We start from the raw sequence: 20,850 nt of genomic DNA on the forward strand, positions 1-20,850 counted from the left end.
TCAAAGGTTTTGTTTTTGTTTTTCAAGACATGTTTCTCTGTGTAGCCCTAGCTGATTTGCTAGGAACTTGCTCTGTAGCCCAGGCTGGCCTGGAACTCAGAGATCCACCTGCTTCTGCCTCCTGAGTGCTGAGATTAAAGCCATGTGCCACTACTCCCAATTCCAAAGACAATTTTTTTAAAGTATGGACTATTTCTAGAGTTTTTCATCGAATACCTTCAGACCACATTTGATCTGAAATCTTAGAAAGCAAAACTGCATATGGGGACATGGGAGTCCACTGTATGTAATGGAGTGTGTTCTCACCTCTCAAGCTAGGAAACATGGATGTTACCAGACTTCAGCTAACCTAATAGATTCTGGGTATGTATATTGTGCACATTAACGTAAGGAAGTATGAAAACAGTCCTATTCTCTGATGAGGAGAGGGTTTGTTAAAGATTTATTAGCACATCTTAAGTGATATAGTAATGGGCTTGCTTCATTATGACATTTTCATGCACATATGTAACATATTTTGATCATATTCACCCCATTACTCTCTCTTGTCCTCTCCGCCTGATCCCCATTCTCTTCCCCACCAGTCCCCCTCTTACTTTCTTGTACTTTGTTTTATTTTTGATGACTAGAGTTGTTTACAGGAGTGTGAGTGAGGCTGGGTGAGTGGTTAGTGCTGGAAATTTCTTCTACCTTTACCATGCTGAGACTTGGGAGGTAGGGACTTTTTTTTTTTTTTTTGGCCAGGTTGTGAGTTGGTCAGAATAGGACATGGGAGATTGGTTACATTAAGGATTAAGGGAACCTAGGGAGTTCTCTGACACCTGCTGAGTATTCTCTTTACGAGTTCCAGTGGCCCCGACTTACTGGAGGCTTTGGGATCTGGGGACGTGGGCCTGCTCTGGCAGCATCACTTCATACCTTAAACTCTTCTATAAGGCATTGCACTTGTGAGTCTCTGTGTCCTCATTTCACCAACGCAGGCCCCCCTGTCTCATGGCTGTGCTGAAGGGCAGTGCTAGACTACATGAGGTATGTGCTAAATGTTCCTAGGTGCAGGGGGTGGCAGCGAGCCTCTTCAGGACGGTTCTTAATAAGGTAACTGTTAACATGGGACCCTGGGGCTGTGAGGTGGCTCAGGGGGTAGAAGGACTTGCCATGCATGCCTGTGACCTTAGTTTAATCTCCAGAGTCCGCGGTGGAAGGAGGGGATCTGCTCCTGCAAGTGGCCCTCCACATGTGGTCCACATGTGGTTCACGTGTGGTTCATATGTGCACCTGTGAGGGTGCTCATGCACACAGACACACACCATAAACACAATGCTAATAAAAGTTGAATACATTTAAAAGGAGAGAGAAACTGGAACTCTGAGGATGTGAGTCAGGAGAGTCTTGGTGATTGAGTTTTTGAGTATGTCTGTAAAGGGACTTATAAAGCATTTTGAATATGAGGAAATACAGTAACTAAGAATTGGGGTAGATTTCTAATCAGATCCACTTTTTATGAGAAAGAAGGAAACCTTGGGCTAAGCATTACTACTAGAGGGCATCTTACCTTGATATTCTCTTTGTTCGGCTGATGGGTTTTTGTTTGTTTTGAGATAGGGTGTCACCATGTAGCTCTGGCAGCTGTGTAGCTTACTGTGTAGAGCAGGCTGGCCTTCAACTCTCAGAGATCCACCTGGCTGTGCCACCACACCAACTTGATATTCTTGGTAAAGGAATTCCAGGTCACTAGTAACCTGAGTCCTATTTGCTTATCTGGCTAAGAACACCATGAAGAGTTATGCCTGGGCTGGAGAGACAATCAGTTGGTACAGTGCTTACCACACAAGTGTGAGGACCTGAGTTTGGTCCGCAACACCGTGTAAAAAGTCAGTTGAGGTGGCAAGGCCTTCTAGCACCAGTGCTGAGAAGGTGAAGACAGAGGACAGATCCCTGGGCTCACTGGCCAGGCAGCTTTGCCTACTGAGAGAGCCCAGGTCCCAGTGAGAAACCTGTCTCTAAAACCAATGTATGGAGCTGGAGAGATGGGTCAAGAGTGAAGGCTTGCTCTTATGGGGGACAAGAGTTTTGTTCCCAGCAACCACATCGTGTAGCTCACAACTGCCTGTAACTCCAGTTCCAAGAGATCTAATGTTTCTGGCCCCTGTGGCACACACACACACACACACACACACACACACACACACACACACACACACAGCCCAGGTTGGCCTCTGGCCTCCACATATACCTACCTGCACAGGTGCACATGAACATGTACACACACACACAAAAGACACATACCCTCAAAGGTTATGTTGAAGTATCTTAAATTCCTGGGAAACCACCATTTTTTTCTGCAGAATTAATAGCAATTCTAAAGAGGTAGATTTACTATTTATTTATCCCCTCCTATTGTCTGAAGGGAATAGAACACCTTCCACCTTCTCCCCCTTTCTTCTTTTTATTTCTTTATTTTTTTAGGGAAAGAAATAAATGTGATTATTTTTTCCTAAAGTTTTTGTTGATTATCGCAAAGCAGTGTTTCACAGACAGGTGTCACAATGTTGCCCAGGCTAATTTCCAGCCCACAAACCTGCATCAGCCTCCCTGTGCTGTGACCACAAGCAGGCACCATCCTGCAGATAATCATTGGGAAAAGCACCTGCCACACAAACTTGATGAACTGAACTGGATCCCCAGAGCCGATGGTGGAGGGAGAGGACTCCATTAATGCCTCCGTGCTCATGTCATGACAGATGTGCATATATGTGTGTATGTACACACAAAAGAAATAAAATGTGACAAAAATGTTAAAGTACTGACTCCAAAAGCTGTCACCACAGAGCCGCACAAGAGCCTTCATTTTAAAAGTGCTTGTCTGCTCCATTTTCCACTCAGTACTGCTATCTTTTTATGGCCGTACATCTAGACAGACGTCACCTTCACCAGTTCTTTTTAGGGAGATTGTTTTCTATTGTTGCCATGATGACGGGGGTAAACCTACAGTTTTCCTGCTTTTTCTTAATTCGGAGTATAGCTAGGGTGACATCTTATTGCCTGTGCTTCCGCCTTTTTAGGATAGATCCGTAGAAATGGAATCATTTGATCAAGAGTTAACTGGCAGCTGGGTATGCTGTTATGTGCCTGTAATCTAAGGCAATTTGTTAATAAAGTTTAAAAGTTTATTAAGACCTTATTTCAAAATAAGGTCTAAAAGTTTAAAATGTACTTCAGTGGTTGGACACTTGCCTGGCATAGTCCAGGTACTGGGTTTGATATTCAGTACCAAAACTTTTAATAGGCATGATGGATATAAATATAATATGTTGATTTTTTTTCCCACATGATTTATATACAGTAAAGGTTGCTTGAAAAGTTAAAGTATAGGTTCTAAAGAATTAAAATATGATGTTTAGAAGGTGCTTCAAAGTAAAGATGAGGAAGGACTCCAATTTCATTATTAGCCTCTCACATAATGAGTTTCAGTTTAGCTCCCTAATAATTTGTCATTTTGCTTTAAAAAGAAGAAGAAAGCATGGGTGAGAGATGGTTGAGTGTAATAAATTATGGCATGATGTTCAAACCTTGGGCAAATCTGTTACTTGAACTAAATTTTAATTTTGTATAATTAATATTTTCAACCCTAGTTTAAGTTAATTAACTTTTCCTTCCAATTTGATATGTTGTTTGAGTAGATTTAGTTGAGCTGCTTTTCAGCATAAATTTATATTCCTGTTCAGACAAACTATGGAAAATTAGGAGTAGTTGTAACCTTTTCTCTTTAATATTTTTGCATAATTAATTTGATTAAAACAAATCTCATTAAAGACCTCTAAGTGAACGTTTATGCAGTGTTAGAGAAGGATTTACATCCATTGACATTGGCTGAATCTGTACTAGATTAACCCTGATTCTGCTTCTGCTGCAAGCTACAAAGACTGGAACTAATGATTCCACCCCAGCCAGGATTGCCCTCATATTACAGTTTTGTTCTTTCTCACTACAGAGGCAAAGGCAACCCCTGAGAGGGAAATCATGTGCATGGAAACCTGCAGTATGACTCACCAGCTTTGGAAATGCAGGCCTGGCTGCTGTCTGGGCCCTTGGAATCCAGAGCTGCTATAATTGTTCATGAATGGGATTTTAATTTCAGAGCCTGGGAGAAAATTAACTTGCCCAAATATAACTATTATGGCTTTTCTAGGACCAGGGCTCAAGAGCTGAGACAGAAGTTAATATCTCGAGAGTCACAGAAGTCCCCCATTGTCAGCAATAAGACGAGGAACCCAAAAGCAACTCAGAAAACCAGAATGGCTTGTCAGGCACATAGAAAGCACTTGGGGTGGTAATGAACAACTTTAATCACTGTGCTCAGGAGGCTGAGGCAGGAGCATCACATTGTCAAAGCCAGCCTGTACCACATGACAAGTTCAAAGTCAGCCATGGCTACCTAGTGTGACCTTGTCTCTAAATAAATGATTAGATGGTGATGATGAAGATAGATAGATAGATAGATAGATAGATAGATAGATAGATAGATAGATAGATAGATAGATAGGGGTAGGCAGGCAAGGAGATATGTAGTTGAAGTTTTTCTGTGTCCCACCTGGCCTGTGGTCAGGACAAATCTCTCTCACCCTCTAGTCCCACAGCCACTTGGACCCAAGTAAACACACAGAGGCTTATATTAATTAAACTGTATGGCCTAATGGCTCAGACTTCTTGCTAGCTAGATCTTACATCTTAAATTAACCCATTTCTATTAATCTATAAGTTGCCACATGGCTTGTGCCTTAACAGTACTTTTACATCTTGCTTCTTTTGTGTCTGGCTGGCGACTCCTGACTTAGCTTTCCTCTTCCAGAATTCTCTTCTCTGCTTATCCTGCCTGTCCTATACTTCCTGCCTGACTACTGGCCAATCAGTGTTTTATTTATCAACCAAATCAGAGCAACACATTCATAGCATATAGAGCAATATCCACAGCAGAGAGAATCATATAAAAAGATTGGGCTGGGGATATGACTGAATAGAGCACCTATTCCGCATGTGTGAGGTCCTGTTTAATCCCCAGTACCAAAGTAATAGTAATAATAAAATAACAATAATAATAATAAATATTTCATAAATTTCCTGTGGACAGAAAGTCTTATTTCCTTTTTTTTCTTTGTGTGTGCCAAGGTAAAGAGCTGGGTATCTGAGAGCATCAGACTCTGAGACTGCAAAGAGGGTTAGGGTTAAAGTAGATATTTAAAATGACAAGAAACTGCATCAGTGGAGTTACTCCATTTCAAGAGCAAAATTAGTTCAAGCAATTGCCACTGTCACTTTGGGTGGCTATAATAAATGCCAAAGTGGCTGAGGTCTCACACACACACACACACACACACACACACACACACACACACACACACACTCACTTACTCACTCACTCACTCACTCACTCACTCACTCACTCACTCACTCACAGTTCTGGAGGCTGGGAAGCCTGAAATCATGGCACCAGACTCTGGCCTCTGGTGAAGACTCCTTCCTGGTTGGCAGACCGGGAGACTGCTGCTGTGTCCTCCCTTAGCAGAGAGATTCTCTCTCTTCCTGTCTCCCTTCTTCTTCCCATCTCTTCTGTTCCTCCCACTCCTTCCTTCCCACTCCCTCTGTTGAGCAGAGCCTCCTGGTGTAGCCCAGGCTGACTTCAAACTCACAGTCCTCCTGCCTCAGTCTTGCCAGTCCCGGGATTACAGGAATGAACTACGATACCAAATCATGTCTTCTTATAATGATACCAATCCAACTGATGAGTGCTCTCATTTCCACACAAGCTGTGTGTGTGTGTGTGTGTGTGTGTGTGTGTGTGTGTGTGTGTGTGTGTGTGTGTGTGTGTGTTAGAAAACAGCTTGTGGGAGTCTGTCTCACTTTCCACAACGTTGGTCCCAGAAAACAAACTTGGATCTTCAGACATGGCTGCAAGTGCCTTTACTCAGTAAGGTAACTGGTCCCTGGTTACCTCATTTTTAAAGCGAGAAAGAAGGCTTTGTCATAGCCTTTTGGTTGTTTTTGTTTTTGTCTGGAGATCTTAGTTTTCCTTCTAGATTTACAGTAGTAAAGTCGGGTCTGCTATTCTTTAGTTGCTTGCTCTCTTCCCAGTTTCTACTGTGTAGCATTTCTGAAGCATCCAGGGAGCAGCTGCCCCCACACTCGAGGCCACAGTTGCTGGCACTGCAGAAAACAGCAGCAGCAGCAGCAGGCACTGTTCTGTCAGAGCCTTTCTCATTACTGTTAGAACCTTTGCCTGGTGACTGAGGTGGAGAAGATGCTATTTAGGTTGGGTGTCCAGCTGTGTGCCGAGCAGTCCATATTTAGTGTGTGAAAGGGCCTGAGTTTAGTCTCCAGTACCAAGAAGGAAAAACAGGAAAGCAGGAGAAAGGAAGGAAACAGTATGTCTTTTGTCCGTGCCTGTGCGTGTGCGTGTGCGTGTGCGTGTGTGTCTGTGTGTCTGTGTCTGTGTCTGTGTGTCTGTGTCTGTGGGTCTGTGTCTGTGTGTCTGTCTGTCTGAAAAATAAAACCATGAAAGTATTAGTACATTTGTATTAGTATTGGAAATCTGGGGTGCAATCACATTATTAAATGTATGAATATTAAAGTTTAACAGCAGAAAAGATGAGTGTCGAGTATATGAAGGGAGAATTCCTTCAGGTATCAAGAGCATATCCATGAACTGTGACAGCTTTTCTTCTTACAGTTCTCAGAACCACTTTGGAGCAGCTGCTTGAACTCCTTCAGAGCATAGGAAAGCGAGTCACAGACACCTGGGAGTGTGGGAGTCAGTGCGTTTCTCTGAGACTAATGAGCTCAGCCAAGAGTAAAACCCGACAGAGTAAGAGGCAGAGTGAAAAAGTAGCCTGATAGCTGTGGCTGTACCTCCCTAGGCAGGGGATGGACTGGCTTCCTTAAGACGGTTAAAGTATTCTGCTTTCATCCCATCCTTTGAAGTGTTTATTTCCCTTTGCTTTCTCGTTGTAACCACCGTGATGAAACAGTCTTTTCAAAGATATGTCAGCTGTGTCTTCAGATTCAACATTACAGAGACATCAAGGGCCAATGGCTTAAGCACTGATTTCAAAAGACTCTAGTCCCCCTGAGTATAATGGAGTGTACTGTAGCGTTCCTAATGTTACAGAAGTTATCAAGGCCATAGCTACATGGGGATAACCTAACAGTACAGGACCCTAGTTCCTTATCAAACAGATGGGGAGAGCAGAACTGGATGGATGGTATGAGAGGTTAACTGTAGTCATTATATAATATATCAGTGGGAAGATCTGAAATGAAAACATTTTAGATCTACTGATCTATCATATTTGGGTGACTCCAGTCAAATTAGAATTCCAGTACACCTTGGACATGAGCAGATAACTCATGGGTTGTCTACAGTTAGATGTCCTATGTAATTAGTTGACCTAAAATTCAACTTAAAACAGGTATATAATATTTATCTCCTGTGGTAACAAAATTTATTCTATGTAATAACCATGACACACTTGTAGCACTATGTTAAATGGGCCCTCCAGAGCTCTGTATACACTATAGTTTGATCTGTTTTCCCTACATTCTTTAGGAATTGGAAAAACCATAGAAAATGAAATATCTATCATAAAACTTTCCATTGAGCTCAACTACCATTCTCATAAAGTTTAGCAACAGGGTCAAGGAGTTTAGTTCTTTATTCACTGAAGCCATAGCTGAGTTTAGGAGACTTTTCAGAGTTGCTTAGAATTACCTTGTGAATCTGTAGTACTAAGAATATTGAGATTCTTGCCATTAATAAATTCTATACATGCACTTAAAAGTAAAGACTATATTATTTAATTCCAAGATATGTCAGTACATATAACTGTGTGTGTGTGTGTGTGTGTGTGTTTATTCATTGTGAAAATACGCAAGTTATATTTTTACAAGTATATTTTATTTTTTCCCAAACAGATAAACAATCAGGTCCTTTACGGGAGAAGTCATCAAAATGCATCTGCCATTATTAAGACTGCCCCCACCAGGGTCAAACTGGTTTTCATTAGGTAAGATAAATGGGTTCTCTAAATATACACTCTCCTCTGCAGAGACCATTATTGGCATAAGACTACTTTATTTTGTTTTGTCTAACAAAGTCACTGTATTCTACGCTTTTCTTTTCTGTCACTTTAAGAAAACCGTGGACTGTTTGAACGCTAAGATTTTTCTTGTTTTTTCATGTTTCACAAGATGGAATTGGTAGTTGAGTTTACTGTTGTTTATATTTCAACAAGTATCTGTATACTGAATCTTACTTTTCTGCAGAGATGTAATGGTGCCCTTTCACTGTTTTCACCATGGTTTTGTATGTGCTGGTTCACTATTGTCTTTATGAAAGAACCAACTGTTGGAGAACATAGAAAAGTATAGGAGCTTCTTACAGGAGTGCTGGTGAGGGCTGTGGGTATAGTGAGGTGCTGGAACACTTGCTAGTGTTTGCTAGATCTTGACTTCATCCCTAACACCAGATATAGTAGTGTGTGCCTATAATCCCAGCAATTGGCAGAGATTGGGGGGAGTCAGAAGTCCAAGGTCGTACTTGTGTACATAGAGAGTTGGAGGCCATCTTGCTTCATAAGACATTCTCATTAAGAAAAAAAAAGTGCTGGTCCGAGATGTAGCCTAGGAAAGTCAGCTCTGTGGAGTTTGGGATTCCACATTCAGCCCACCTCACCAACTGGCTCCTACAATGCTTGCCAGTAAGAGTTGGGAGTCTACATCTTGCAGCCAGTTTTCTATATCAGTAAGAGATGAGGTTGTTTAACTCTCTGCTATTTAACTAAAATGAAGTTAAGTTTAAATAGTTTGTAGGTGGTGTAAGTAATCATGTTTGATAAGTATTTCCGGGTGTCTTTTTCCTCTGCTTCCATTACCATTTTTAAAGTGGACACCATAAAGCATCTACCTCCTTCATTGTTTTGTTTCAAAACAATGACAGGCTCGAGAGATGTCTCAACGGTTAAGAGCACTGGCTGCTCTTGCAAGGACTCAGATTCAATACCCACCATCCATATGGTGATTTACAACCACCTGTAGTTCCAGTTCCAGGAGCTCCACTTCCCTCTTCCTGACTTCCTTGGGCATCAGGTGTGAACATGCTGCATATAACAGGCAGACAGAACACTTGTGCACATAAAATAAAATAAATAAGCCAAAAAATTTGAAAATAATTAATACGGGCTGGGGTATGCTCAGTGGTAGAGCACTTGCCTAGAATACTCAAGGCCCAGGGTTTCATCCTCAGCACTGCAAAACAAACAAATAAAATGGTCAACACAATGAGAAGCATAGGATAAGGGCTGAAAGAATGTTCACTACCTTTTAAAGATGAAAATGGTTGTTATTTTTCCCTTTGTCACTAATTACAGTCGGTAATGAGACCTCTCCATTGCTGGGAACACTGGCTTTCGAGGGTAGTGTTGTTCCCAGGTCGGGCAGTGGTGCAGTTGGGTGCCCTTCCCCCACCTTCAGCCCTATTCTACCTTGTGCTTTTTCCTGATACAACCCTGCAGCTGCATCCTTTTTTCCTCCCTAATAGCTCTTTCTTCCTGTCCAGTTTTTTTGTTCTGGCTTCCAAAGGGGGAGATCTTCTTGTGTGTCTCTGTGTATTAAGCCAACTGCTGGGGCTTCCTCAGCTGCATCCTCTTTAGGGTTTCCTTGTTCTTCTGGTTGTCAGGAGCGTCAGATGAATTTGCTTATGGTAACTTGAGCAGATTTGAAGCAAGCTCAGTCACTGAAAAGGCTAAGGTGTTCATTGAGAGAAATCCACACAAGTCACAGGTTCAGACTTGAAGACTGCATGCAAAGCTGTGTAAGAATTAAACAGATGTGTATCTGCTGTGGTTTTGGTGTCATTGTATGTCCCACAGGGTTCATGTGTTGTAAGGTTTGATTTTCCATGTTGTCATGTAAAAAGTGGGTCCTTTGAGAGAGGGGTTTAAAGGTTGGTCAATCACTGGGTCCTGCCCTTAGAAGATTAAGGCACTTCTCACGGATTTGGAGTTAGTTTTCTTGAAACTGAGTTCTAGCTTTGGGGCTAGAGAGATAGTTCAGGGGGTATTTCCCTTCCAGGGAACCTGAATTTGGTTTGCAATACCCATATCTGGTCATTCACAACCAGCTGTGATTTCAGCACCAGGGAGATCGGATGCCTCTGTTCACTTTGGGTGTCTGCATTCACGTGTACACATGCACAGTTAAAATATAATTTAAAAATTAAAAAAAAAAAAGATGTACTTGGGATGGAGTTGTAGCTGAGTAGAGGGCTTGCCTACCATGCATGAGGCTCTCAGTTCCATCCTCAGCACTACAAAGAGATTGGAACAGACAGAGAGAACAAATGAGCCTGATCCCGGAATCACTCTCTGCCTTCCTGGCTTCTCATGATGACTCTCCCTCTCTTACAAACTGCTCCAGTGATGTCACCATTTATATAGGCACTCGCCACAGCTTACACAATGCTGTTTGGATGCTCAGCCTTTGAAAGCATGAGCTAGCCCTCATCAGAGAAGCTGCTTCTTATAGTAGATGGGAACTAACCTAACGATCCACAAACTGGGCAGGAACTAACCTAACGATCCACAAACTGGGCAGGAACTAACATAACGATCCACAAACTGGACAATGTGCAGAGAGAGCACTCTGTTGTAAATGGGATGTGTTCATCAAAGTCCTCCCCTCAAGACTCAGGGATCCATGCAGAAGAAGAGTTGGAAAGATTGTAAGAGCCAGGTGATGGATGACTCCAAGCAAGCAGTGTCTTCTAGACACAACAGGGCCGATACACACATGAACTCGTAGTGACTGGCAGCATGCACAGCATCTGCACAGGTTCAAGCCAGATGGGGTCCCAGCACTGAGAAAAGGAAGTGGACATGTGCTCCCACCCCTAACCAAGAAGCTATCTGCAATTGACACCCACTGGCAGAGGAAAAATCAGTTTTCTCTATTAGAATATCATTGGGTATTTTAACCACACTTCAGAGAAGACCCTATACCCAGGAGTAGTTAGACCAACACAAAATGATCTCAATGGTATTTTTTTTTTTTTACTTGTCTGATTTTGCTTTCTTTGAGCATTTTTTTTTTGTCTTATTGGTCTTTTACTTATTTTTTTATTTCCATTTAGAGCATGATGTTTCTCATTTTTTTGCTTATGTTTGTTTGTTTGTTTTTAAAGAGAAAGAGGAAAAGAACATTAATTTGTATGGGTAGGGAGGATCTGGTAGTAATTGAGGAAAGAGAAAGCATAATCAAAATATAGTACATGAAAAAAAATATTTTTCAATTAAAAAAAAAGCCATGAGCTAAACAAGTGTCTTTTTATATAAGCTACCCAGCCTTAGGGACTCTATTTCTATTAGATATATGTTTGAATTTGCATTTTATCATAGCAGTAGATACTTGGCTTTCTTTGTTCAGTGTATGGCATTGGCTACAGGTACAAGTGCTGTTATTAACAATGCCGTTACTGCTTCAGCATGGATGGGGCCTTGATTGCTAACTCTTGGTCTCCTGTTTTAACTAAGCAGAAAGGAAACAGAGTAGGGTCCAAAGGAAATCATTTCATGTAGTAAAGGATTTGGGAGCCAGAACCCTCCCCCTATAAAGAAAGACAAGCAATGTGAAATTGACCACAGGAGACAGAGCTACCTAGAATCTCAGGAGCAATGAGGACCTGTCAGATCATTTTTAGATCATTTCAAGTTTTTGTTCATTTGTCTGGTTGCTGTGTTTAGAACAGGGTGAATCAAATAAGAATTTGCTTGCTAAGTTAATGGTGTACAAGATTGAGGAGACTACTGTTTATTTGCTAAGGTGATACTAAGCAATTTAGAAGTTATCAATGTACACTGAAAAGGTTTAATCTGATGAGGAATTGTTGTGTTCCTTTGAGGCTGCTAGTAAAATAAATACTGTAAACTGGGTGGCTTATAAACTACAGAGATTTAGTTCTTCAAGTCCTGATAGCTGAGGTCAAGGTGCTGGCAGCTTTGGTGTCTGGTAAGGGCCTGCTTCCTGTCTCTTCCTAGTTCTTTACATGTCAAAGCAGCTTCCTTATGCCTACTTTATAACAACAAGAATCCCAAGAGAGCTCTGCCTCCAGAGCAGATCTCCCCAGAAAGCCCACCAATGAACAGCATCACCTTAGTAATTAAGTTTCAGCATACAGGCTTGGGGACACAAACATTCAGACCACAGCATGTATGCTCTTGCAAGGTCCTTAAATTATATAGTGCCCAGCATCTGATGGACATTCAGAAAATATTATTGAATGACTCTCTTTGAAACTACCACAGAGCAGTTCTAGATTCTTCTATAAAGTAAAAATGATAGTGATTTACTATTGTGTGGATTTAAATATATATATATTGTATATGTGTAATTCAAAATTCTTTCTATATTTTTACAATTTTCCCAAATTAGTAAGTTTGAAAGATTTTTCTATATTTTTATAGAAAAATAAAAAAGGATTAGCAGGGTAGCTGAGTAGTTGAGAGCTGCCCAGCATGTATTTTCAAGTCCCTGGTTTCAATATAAACAGTGCCAAAAGTCAAAACAATAAAACAATAGAATAGGTCCATAGGAGGAACAAAGTTGTAGAAGTGATTCTGTTCAGTTTCTGTATCCACATTGAAAGTTACAGGAAAATGAACTTCAACTGAATGAGGAGAGATGTGCATTGTGCTGACAGCCAGGCTTTATTGGACTGAGTTGAGACATGTCTGGTATTTTATGTGCAGACCATGAATTAAGCCCCACTTGCCCAAATGGAAAGAACTATTGCCCTGGGAATGCTTATTTAGAAAGAGGAATCCTCCTCCCTCCCCCAGTTCCTGGATGAAAATTTGAAGAAGAAAGCTTGGGTCCAGCATCCCAGGACTTGGAATCCAGCTGTTTATGCCTCAGCTGTGTGGGCTTAGTCAGTTTCCTGGTGTAATGGGGGAGATGAGTGCCTGGCCATATGGACCCCGCAGTGTCTGCTGCTGGGGGACAGCTGTGAATATGGCAGGAAAAGCTAAGAAAGAAGGGAGAAGGTAGGTTAAAAAAAAAAAAAAGTAAGAAAGGAAACGCCACAAAAAAAAAATGCAGAAAATGCACTCTCTCCTCTGTATTCTAATTTCAAGATGCCGGGTGGGCGTGTGTGTGTGTGTGTGTGTGTGTGTGTGTGTGTGTGTTTGCATGCGAGTGCACAGGCATGCATGAATAAATGTTCATGTGTGTATTTGGGGGGTTTATAGGTAGTTCATCTTCTGCAGCATGAGTGTGGAGGTCAGAAATCAATTTGTGAGGTCGGTTCTCTGCTCCCACCCTGTGGGTCTCATCATGGAATGGGGGTTGTCAGGTTTGCTGACAAGTACTTCTTGTGCTGCCCCAGGTCTGATACTGTCACACAAAGCAAATCTGTGCTGTAAGACTCTTTCATTACATCATAATGAATAAGCACTAGCAAATGGAAATGTACCGTGCTTTTTTTTTTAACCAACCAGTTCCCAAATCACGACACAGAGTCTTATTAGTTATGAATGCTTGGCTTAGCTTAGGCTTATTTCTAGCTAGCTCTTTTTTTCTTTTTTCTTTTTCTTTTTTTGATTTTTTAAGACAGGGTTTCTCTATGTTTCCCTTTGGCGCCTTTCCTGGAACTCACTCTGTAGCCCAGGCTGGCCTCGAACTCACAGAGATTCATTCACCTGCCTTGCCTCCCGAGTGCTGGGATTAAAGGCGTGTGACACTACCGCTGGGCCTAGCTAGCTCTTTTAACTTAACCTGTTTCTCTTTGCCTTTGTTTTGCCTTGGGGCTTTTACCTTTTGTTTCTGTATGTCTTCCTTTCCTGTTGTCTCTATGTCTGGCTGCCTGGTGGCTGCCTGGCTTCTGGCCCCAGGAGTCTCCCTCAGTCTCTCCTTTCTTCTTCCTCTCATTTTCTCAAGCCTAGATTTCTCCTCCTATTTATTCTCTGTGCCTGGTAGCTCCACCTATCCCTATTCTGCCTAGTTATTGGCCATTGAGCTTTTTTATTAGACCAATCAGATGCCTTAGGCAGGCAAGGTGAACAGCAACACATCTTTTCATAATTAAACAAATGTAGCACATCTATACATCATTAAACACATGCAGCAGAAACAAGTATAATACACCTTTACACAGTTAAAGTAATATTCTACCGCATAGACAAATATAACACGTTTTCACATAGTTAAATATTCCAAAACAAGGAACAGTATGTAAAACCAATTCCTGGAAATGTTATTAAAGGGATCAAATCCCCATCATTAGCTTATTTTTTAAGTGAAGTTCACACATTATTAATAACAAGGAGTAGAATAACTTTGGTAAGGGAATTGCAGAGAAACTCCTAACACAGTGAATCCCCACGTCAGTGAAATATATCAGTTTTCCTTGGGTAAGTAACATCAAATCATGTCACCGTTTGAAGCACATGTTTTGTTTCTCATCAGATCTGTATAGGACAAGTGGAGATCACTGATAGATTTGCAGTGGTTGTCACTGGAGCTCTGGGTAGAGGGCTGTCATGTTCGTGTACTCTGTCTATCACTGTTCTGGCCTCTGGAACACAAGTGGTGGAGTTGTTTCAAGTTTGTACCTACGTGTGCTCATTGTGGCTAATGCAGGAGCTTAGTGTCCATCTATCCACAGTGGCTGAACATCATAGGTGCTGGCCAGCATCTCATGCTCATGCATTGCCACTTTCAGACTATAAGAACCCTGATTGTGCCCATTTGGGAAGCAGATTCTGAATGAACTAAAAGTTGATTTGTTATGAAATTTCAGCAAGTTAACTCTTGAATCATCTCAGCACCAGTGATGTGATTAAACTCCATATCACTTTGTACTGGGTTATGTTATTTTAAAAATGAATTTATATATACTATATTTTCTATAGTTGATACTTCTATTTAGAAACAATTACTCCCTTAGTTAAAATTACTAATTTTCTAAGCCTTTCCATTATATAGAAATTATTGGCTTTTATACTTTGGTGACTCTTTTTCAAATTTATTGACCATTGAAATAAAACGAGAACTGGCCATAAGTTGTGGGATATAATTAGCACTCAGAAAAAAAAATACTGTTAAAAATGTGCTACAAGTAATGTTTTAGTTAACTAACAAAGACTATTGGGGTCTGGCCGTGTGACTGCTTTTAGCACAGTTGGGAGATGTATATCCAAATGCTTTAATTGTATAGGGGAAATTGTGACCAATGAATGACCAAACACTGTTCTAGGAATGGAAAAGCTACAGTAGCACAGGAGAAATTCATAGCAGGAAACGGCTAATATTCAAAAGCCAATATCACCAAGACTCTTTAAGCCATGGCTTTATCCTCTGGAAAGGCCCTTGGCTTCTTCCAGGTATAGCTTTGTTATAGTCAGCTGAATTCCTACTTCATATTTCTGCGGCCTGCCAGCAGTTAACTGGGTCCCTTAGTCTGTAATAATGTGTGTGCATATGGTCACATCCATGTCCTGTTCTCTTAATACTTGTATTCATTCATGTTAGTTGACCTGTTATTTGGTAAGGTCTTTAGTGTACATTAGTTTCTGTAAGTATCCAGAGTGTACATAATTACTTACCCCCTTTCTTTATATAGGATTATGTTAGACAGTTCCATAAACTGAATCTGAAACACACAGCTTTCATATGCTAAGTTATTCACCTCTGCACCATCTGGATGCATATCACAATCTAGGCTCTTGGTCTGTGCCACATACTTTACTTTGTGTGCTTCCCCTCTATGAACCAAGCCAGTTTACACAGAGGAGGCTGTATTTATACCAGGGATGAGTGGCTGTATGTGGCGTGCAAGGAGCCAAGGAGATTAATGATCTTGCCTGTGGCTCCTGTCATGCCTTCCCCCACTATGGAAAATTAAATGTCATGTATAACAACTCACTCTCCATTATGTAATTACATGTGGAAAATGTGTATTGTGTAAAAACTCCTGGGGCTAAAGGAGGCAAATGAAACTGAAACCCTTGGAAAGATTTAGTGCTAGCTGCCAGACCCTACAGAGTAAAAGTGAACTCACCACGGGAGCCACCCTGTTGTATCAGTTAAACATATGTCTTGTTTTGGCAATTAAAAATAGTGTGGCCTGCACATACTCCTGAAAGATGATATTGACTTGAAATTAATGTGAATGTCAGACATCTCTAGGCAGCGCCCATCCAAATAATCAGCTTGGATCCCTGCTTTAAAAAAAACTCTCGCCGGGCGTTGGTGGCGCACGCCTTTAATCCCAGCACTCGGGAGGCAGAGCCAGGCGGATCTCTGTGAGTTCGAGGCCAGCCTGGGCTACCAAGTGAGCTACAGGAAAGGCGCAAAGCTACACAGAGAAACCCTGTCTCGAAAAACCAAAAAAAAAAAAAAAAAAAAAAACTCTCACTGTACTCTTGACTCATGAGACCTAACTTGATAAATCGGAGGGAAAGATTGTATGTTCAGTATGAGATTTACTTTTACAAAGGATCATTCACTGTTTATTTAACGTGAGTTTACTGTTCTCATCGTTGGAGTCAGTGATATAGAGAACATAGTAGCAACCCTAAGGCGAGGCAGTGAGCAAGACAAGTAGTCTAGCGTCTTATCAGCCTGTGAGTGCTGTGAAGATGCAGAAATAAAGAGCAGACTACCTATGTAGCCTTCAGGGCCTCCGGGAAGGAACCACACACAGGGAGAGATGCTTAGCTGAGACTCAAAGGACAGGAAGCAAGTATGTCCAGAAGCCAAGGCTGGGTGTTAGCCAGCGCCTGTGAACACTGAGTGGCAGGAAAAAGCATTCCTTCTTGAAAGAATACAGCGCTCTCGCTCTCTCTCTCTCTCTCTCTCTCTCTCTCTCTCTCTCTCTCTCTCTCTCTCTCCTCTCTCTCTTCTCTCTCTCTCTCCTCTCTCTTCTCTTCTCTTCTCTTCTCTTCTCTTCTCTTCTCTTCTCTTCTCTTCTCTTCTCTTCTCTTCTCTTCTCTTCTCTTCTCTTCTCTTCTCTCTCTCTCTCTCTCTCTCTCTCTCTCTCTCTCTCTCTCTCTCTCTCTGATTTCAAATCCTGTGAAGAGATATCTTCAAGAGCACAGTGGGCATCATCCATGCTATATGTGATGGAGAATTTTGAGGAAGAGGCCTACATTAGTGCTGACAGCCACAGCAGGTCCGAGGAAGAAGACAGCAGAGACTCTCATCATCCATGCTATTTCTCTGTTTGTTGGCCAGCATAGCATGGTGGACCTGCAAGGGTCCTCCACAATGCTCTCAAGCACTAACTCTTGCTTAATTTCTTCTAGTACATCTTTCCTGTACAGAAATACCCATGTTTTATGTGTCTTAAAATTTTTTGTTTACTTACTATTATTGTGTTTGTGTACATGTGCATGATATATGTGTGTGAGAGTATGGGCGTGTACACACCACAGTGGGGGGGGGGGGGTCAAAGGATTACTTGAGTCCGTTCTCTCCTTTCTTTATGTGGGTTCCAGCGATCAAACTCAAGTTGTCAGGTTTGGTGGCAGCACTCTCTCCAGGGAGCTGTCTCACCACCCGTATACCGTCTAAGCTTAAATTGTATTCCCTTACTGGATTTGTATGGAAGTTCCGTTTATAAATTACGCCATCTTCAGAATAAGCTGGGGTTAAGATTATTTGCATTTTGATCTTATGTTGAAGTCATTGATATGATCACGTGAGGTTGGACATTTAATCCAGTCATGAGTCCGTGCATTTCTGGAATTGTCTTAGATCTTTGGCATATCTGTAACAGTAAAATTTCCTTGTGTGAGGAAGTCTCAAATGGCCAGATGTTTCACAGGACCATTCGTGAACATGAATCACATGAACTCACCAAACGAAGCCCATCTTTTTCTTTTCTTTTTCTTCCCTTTAATATGGTACTGGAGTTGAACACGGAGCCTCACACACGCCAAGCGAGCTCTGTGTGGCTAAGCTACACCCCACCTCCATCTTTCTTGAATAATTTTTAGTGTCTTTGAAAATCAGGGATTTGTTTGTAAGTTTGTTTTTGTTCCCCCGCCCACATTTGGAGAGAGTGGTAATTTTGTCTTTGCTACTCCTGCTCCTTGACAGTACAGGCAGATGTCAGCTTGCAGGAATTATGACTGTATTGTTCAAGCCCCACCCACTGGTGTTCAAAACACCCATTTATGAAGTCACTGGGGATCAGCTTTTCTTTGAGTTGACGTTTAGACTCTGGGGCTGTGGGTGTAGCTGAGTTCTGTGGAAGCACAGTTGCCTGGCACGTGGAAGGGGCCGGGCTTGCTCTCCAGTACTGTAAGTAGTAAATACATAAATAATAGCTACTAAACAGAGTTAGATACAGAGTGAGAAACTATGTCCTGTTTGTTTCCTGTGCTGGTCATCCACACACACTTGGGGACAAAAACCCAAACAAACAAAACATGAAGTCCAGCTGCCTGTTCCCACATAAAAGCTGGAGGAGCATGACCTTTCTCTTGGTGCTGAGGTGTGGACAGTGGGTGGTCATGTGACCTACAGTTGTGCAATGTGCTGCCTTAGGCTTAGAGTGGAAGCAGGCAATGAGATGCCTCTCAGATGGGTGGCTTTCGTTCAAGAGAGCGTGTTCCTGTTATCACATCCCCCTACCTACTGCTCTTTTCCTCAGAGGTCCCTTGTTTCCTGACTGTTACACATCCGGTCCTATGACCTTTCTGAGATTTCTGAGATCTCAGTGTCCCTCTATAAAGTCTGCTTTGCTTAAATTGCTCCAAGTTCATTTCATCACTTATGCCAAAGAATTCCAGTGACTGGGAGGTGGTGAAGGGAGCAGGCTGAGCAGACTGAGCTACCACAGCCATTTCCTCCTTGCTGTCCTTGTCACAGGTAGGCTTTAGCCTGGACTTCTGGGTTAGTTCACCTGCTTGTATCTTCAGCAGAGCGTGAGACCTCTGCACAAGTCCCCACTGAAGACTCCTTCCACTTCCAGCCTGTCACTGGCTTTGGATTGAGGTAGCATTGATCCTCAGGCAAGATTTGTCAGTGGCAGTTCCCTGATGGGTAGGGTCATCTCCCATCGCTTGGCCTGTGGTAAGGGCTGGATATTTCAACATGTGGGTTTCCCAGCCTGGATTCAGAGGGGAGAGAATAAGGCTCTGTGCTGCACTGCCTTCCAGAGAGAATCTCTGCGGTAAACTATTGAGGCTAAGTCACTCACCACATCCTAAAGCTTCCCACTTCAGCTGCCTTCCCTGCCAGTGTGGACTTTCAAGTATTCCTTGAGCCTCCTTTTCCTGTGGACTCTGTAACGCTGTTGAGAACTCGCTGGGGACACCTTTGTGAACCATGGGTCAGGATGCTAGGTGACTCCCTGCAACCCTCAGTGGGCTTGGAACTTTCAGCTTGGTATCCTAAGCTCTCTTGGTGGTTTCTTTTCCCAGTTGGTCTTCTGGAATATTTTCAGAAAGGAATTTTGTTCTCACAGAGATATAACAACTTGCTTTGTTTTACATGTTACTTCTGTGTCATTGACATGGAGTTTTCCTGGCCGAATGTTAATTTAAATGTCAAGTTCCAGTTAGTGCAGCAAGTGTGAAGTTTATTATTTTTTAAAAAGTACAGTTTTCAAAGAGTAACATTCAGCCCTCATTAGACATGTTCTGTTCTCCTTTATTCAATATGCTTGAGATATATGTACACCTGAATGGTGTGCTGGGCGCCAACTGGATTGTAATTTTGTTAGATGAACTTGCAAATAAATTTACACGAACCTGCTGTGCAGTTCAGGCACATGACTGCTGCTCCTGGTACAATGTTACTTTGCTGGCAGCATGTAGCGTTCAAACCTATAGATGGGGCAAATTATTTCACAGAGGTGGCCACAGAGCAGTCATGACAGCAACAGTGATTTCCAGTGATATTCTAAATAGATCAAATATTATTACTTATCACACTTGCACTTTTTTTTTCTTGTTAATGCTTTTAAGCTATGGTCACATACATATAACATTGAACTGGTGGTCTTAACCATCAGTTCACTGACATTAAATACATTCATATTACTGAACAACCATCATCATCCATCTCCAGAACTGAAATGCTATGTTGTAGTTACTCTTCTGTAGGTGGAGTTTTCTCTCTAGACTGCCAATCAGTTCTGTCTCGCCAGCTAAACAACATGGAGACTTAGCATTAATTATAAATGCTCGGCTGAGAGCTTAGGCTTGTCTCCTGCCAGCTCTTACAACTTAAATTAACCCATTTCTATTCATCTGTGTGCTGCCCCGAGGCTCATTTACCTCATCTGTGAACTTCCCATGTTGCTTCTTCCATGTCTGACTCTCGACTCTCAGACTCCGCCCTTCTTCTACCCAGCATTCTCTCTGCTCCAAAAATCTGCCTAGCTATCAGCCAATCAGATTTTTATTAACAATGAGAGAAACACATTTTCAGTGTACAGAAAGATTATTCCACAGCATTTCCCCCTTTTCATCTAAATATAAAAAGGAAGGTTTTTAACTTTAACATAGTAAAAGTATATATACCAACAAAAATGGTTATCAAGTAAAAATTACAGTTACCATATTCAGTCCATTTGTACTTGGCAAATTTAGAGAAAATATTATATTTATCTTATCTTTGTGAGTCTAAGATTTTATACCTAATTTACCTTTTATCATAACTAAGGAAAACTTGAAGTCTAATTATCTAGACTTTAACTCCATCAAAGACTCCAAAAGTGTGTAATATTAACTAATGACAGGGACATTTGGCTGCTTGGACAGTCACCCAAAGTTCTTCTGTAATGTTAGGGCATCC

The 20,850-nt window shown here is 41.7% G+C and overlaps 1 protein-coding gene across 16 annotated transcripts in view; it reads left to right on the forward strand.

Annotated features, from left to right (window-relative positions):
• Patj (PATJ crumbs cell polarity complex component) overlaps positions 1-20,850 on the forward strand; it is a 330,512-nt gene that overhangs the window by 180,123 nt on the left and 129,539 nt on the right. For all 16 annotated transcript variants that reach the window (XM_076564536.1, XM_042271444.2, XM_076564541.1 and 13 more), the window contains one exon: positions 7,966-8,057. In XM_076564536.1, the coding sequence (XP_076420651.1) occupies positions 7,966-8,057 (92 nt within the window). The remainder of the gene's footprint in view (positions 1-7,965; positions 8,058-20,850) is intronic.

Source organism: Peromyscus maniculatus, chromosome 2 (assembly GCF_049852395.1).
Source record: "Peromyscus maniculatus bairdii isolate BWxNUB_F1_BW_parent chromosome 2, HU_Pman_BW_mat_3.1, whole genome shotgun sequence".
NCBI lineage: Eukaryota > Metazoa > Chordata > Mammalia > Rodentia > Cricetidae > Peromyscus > Peromyscus maniculatus.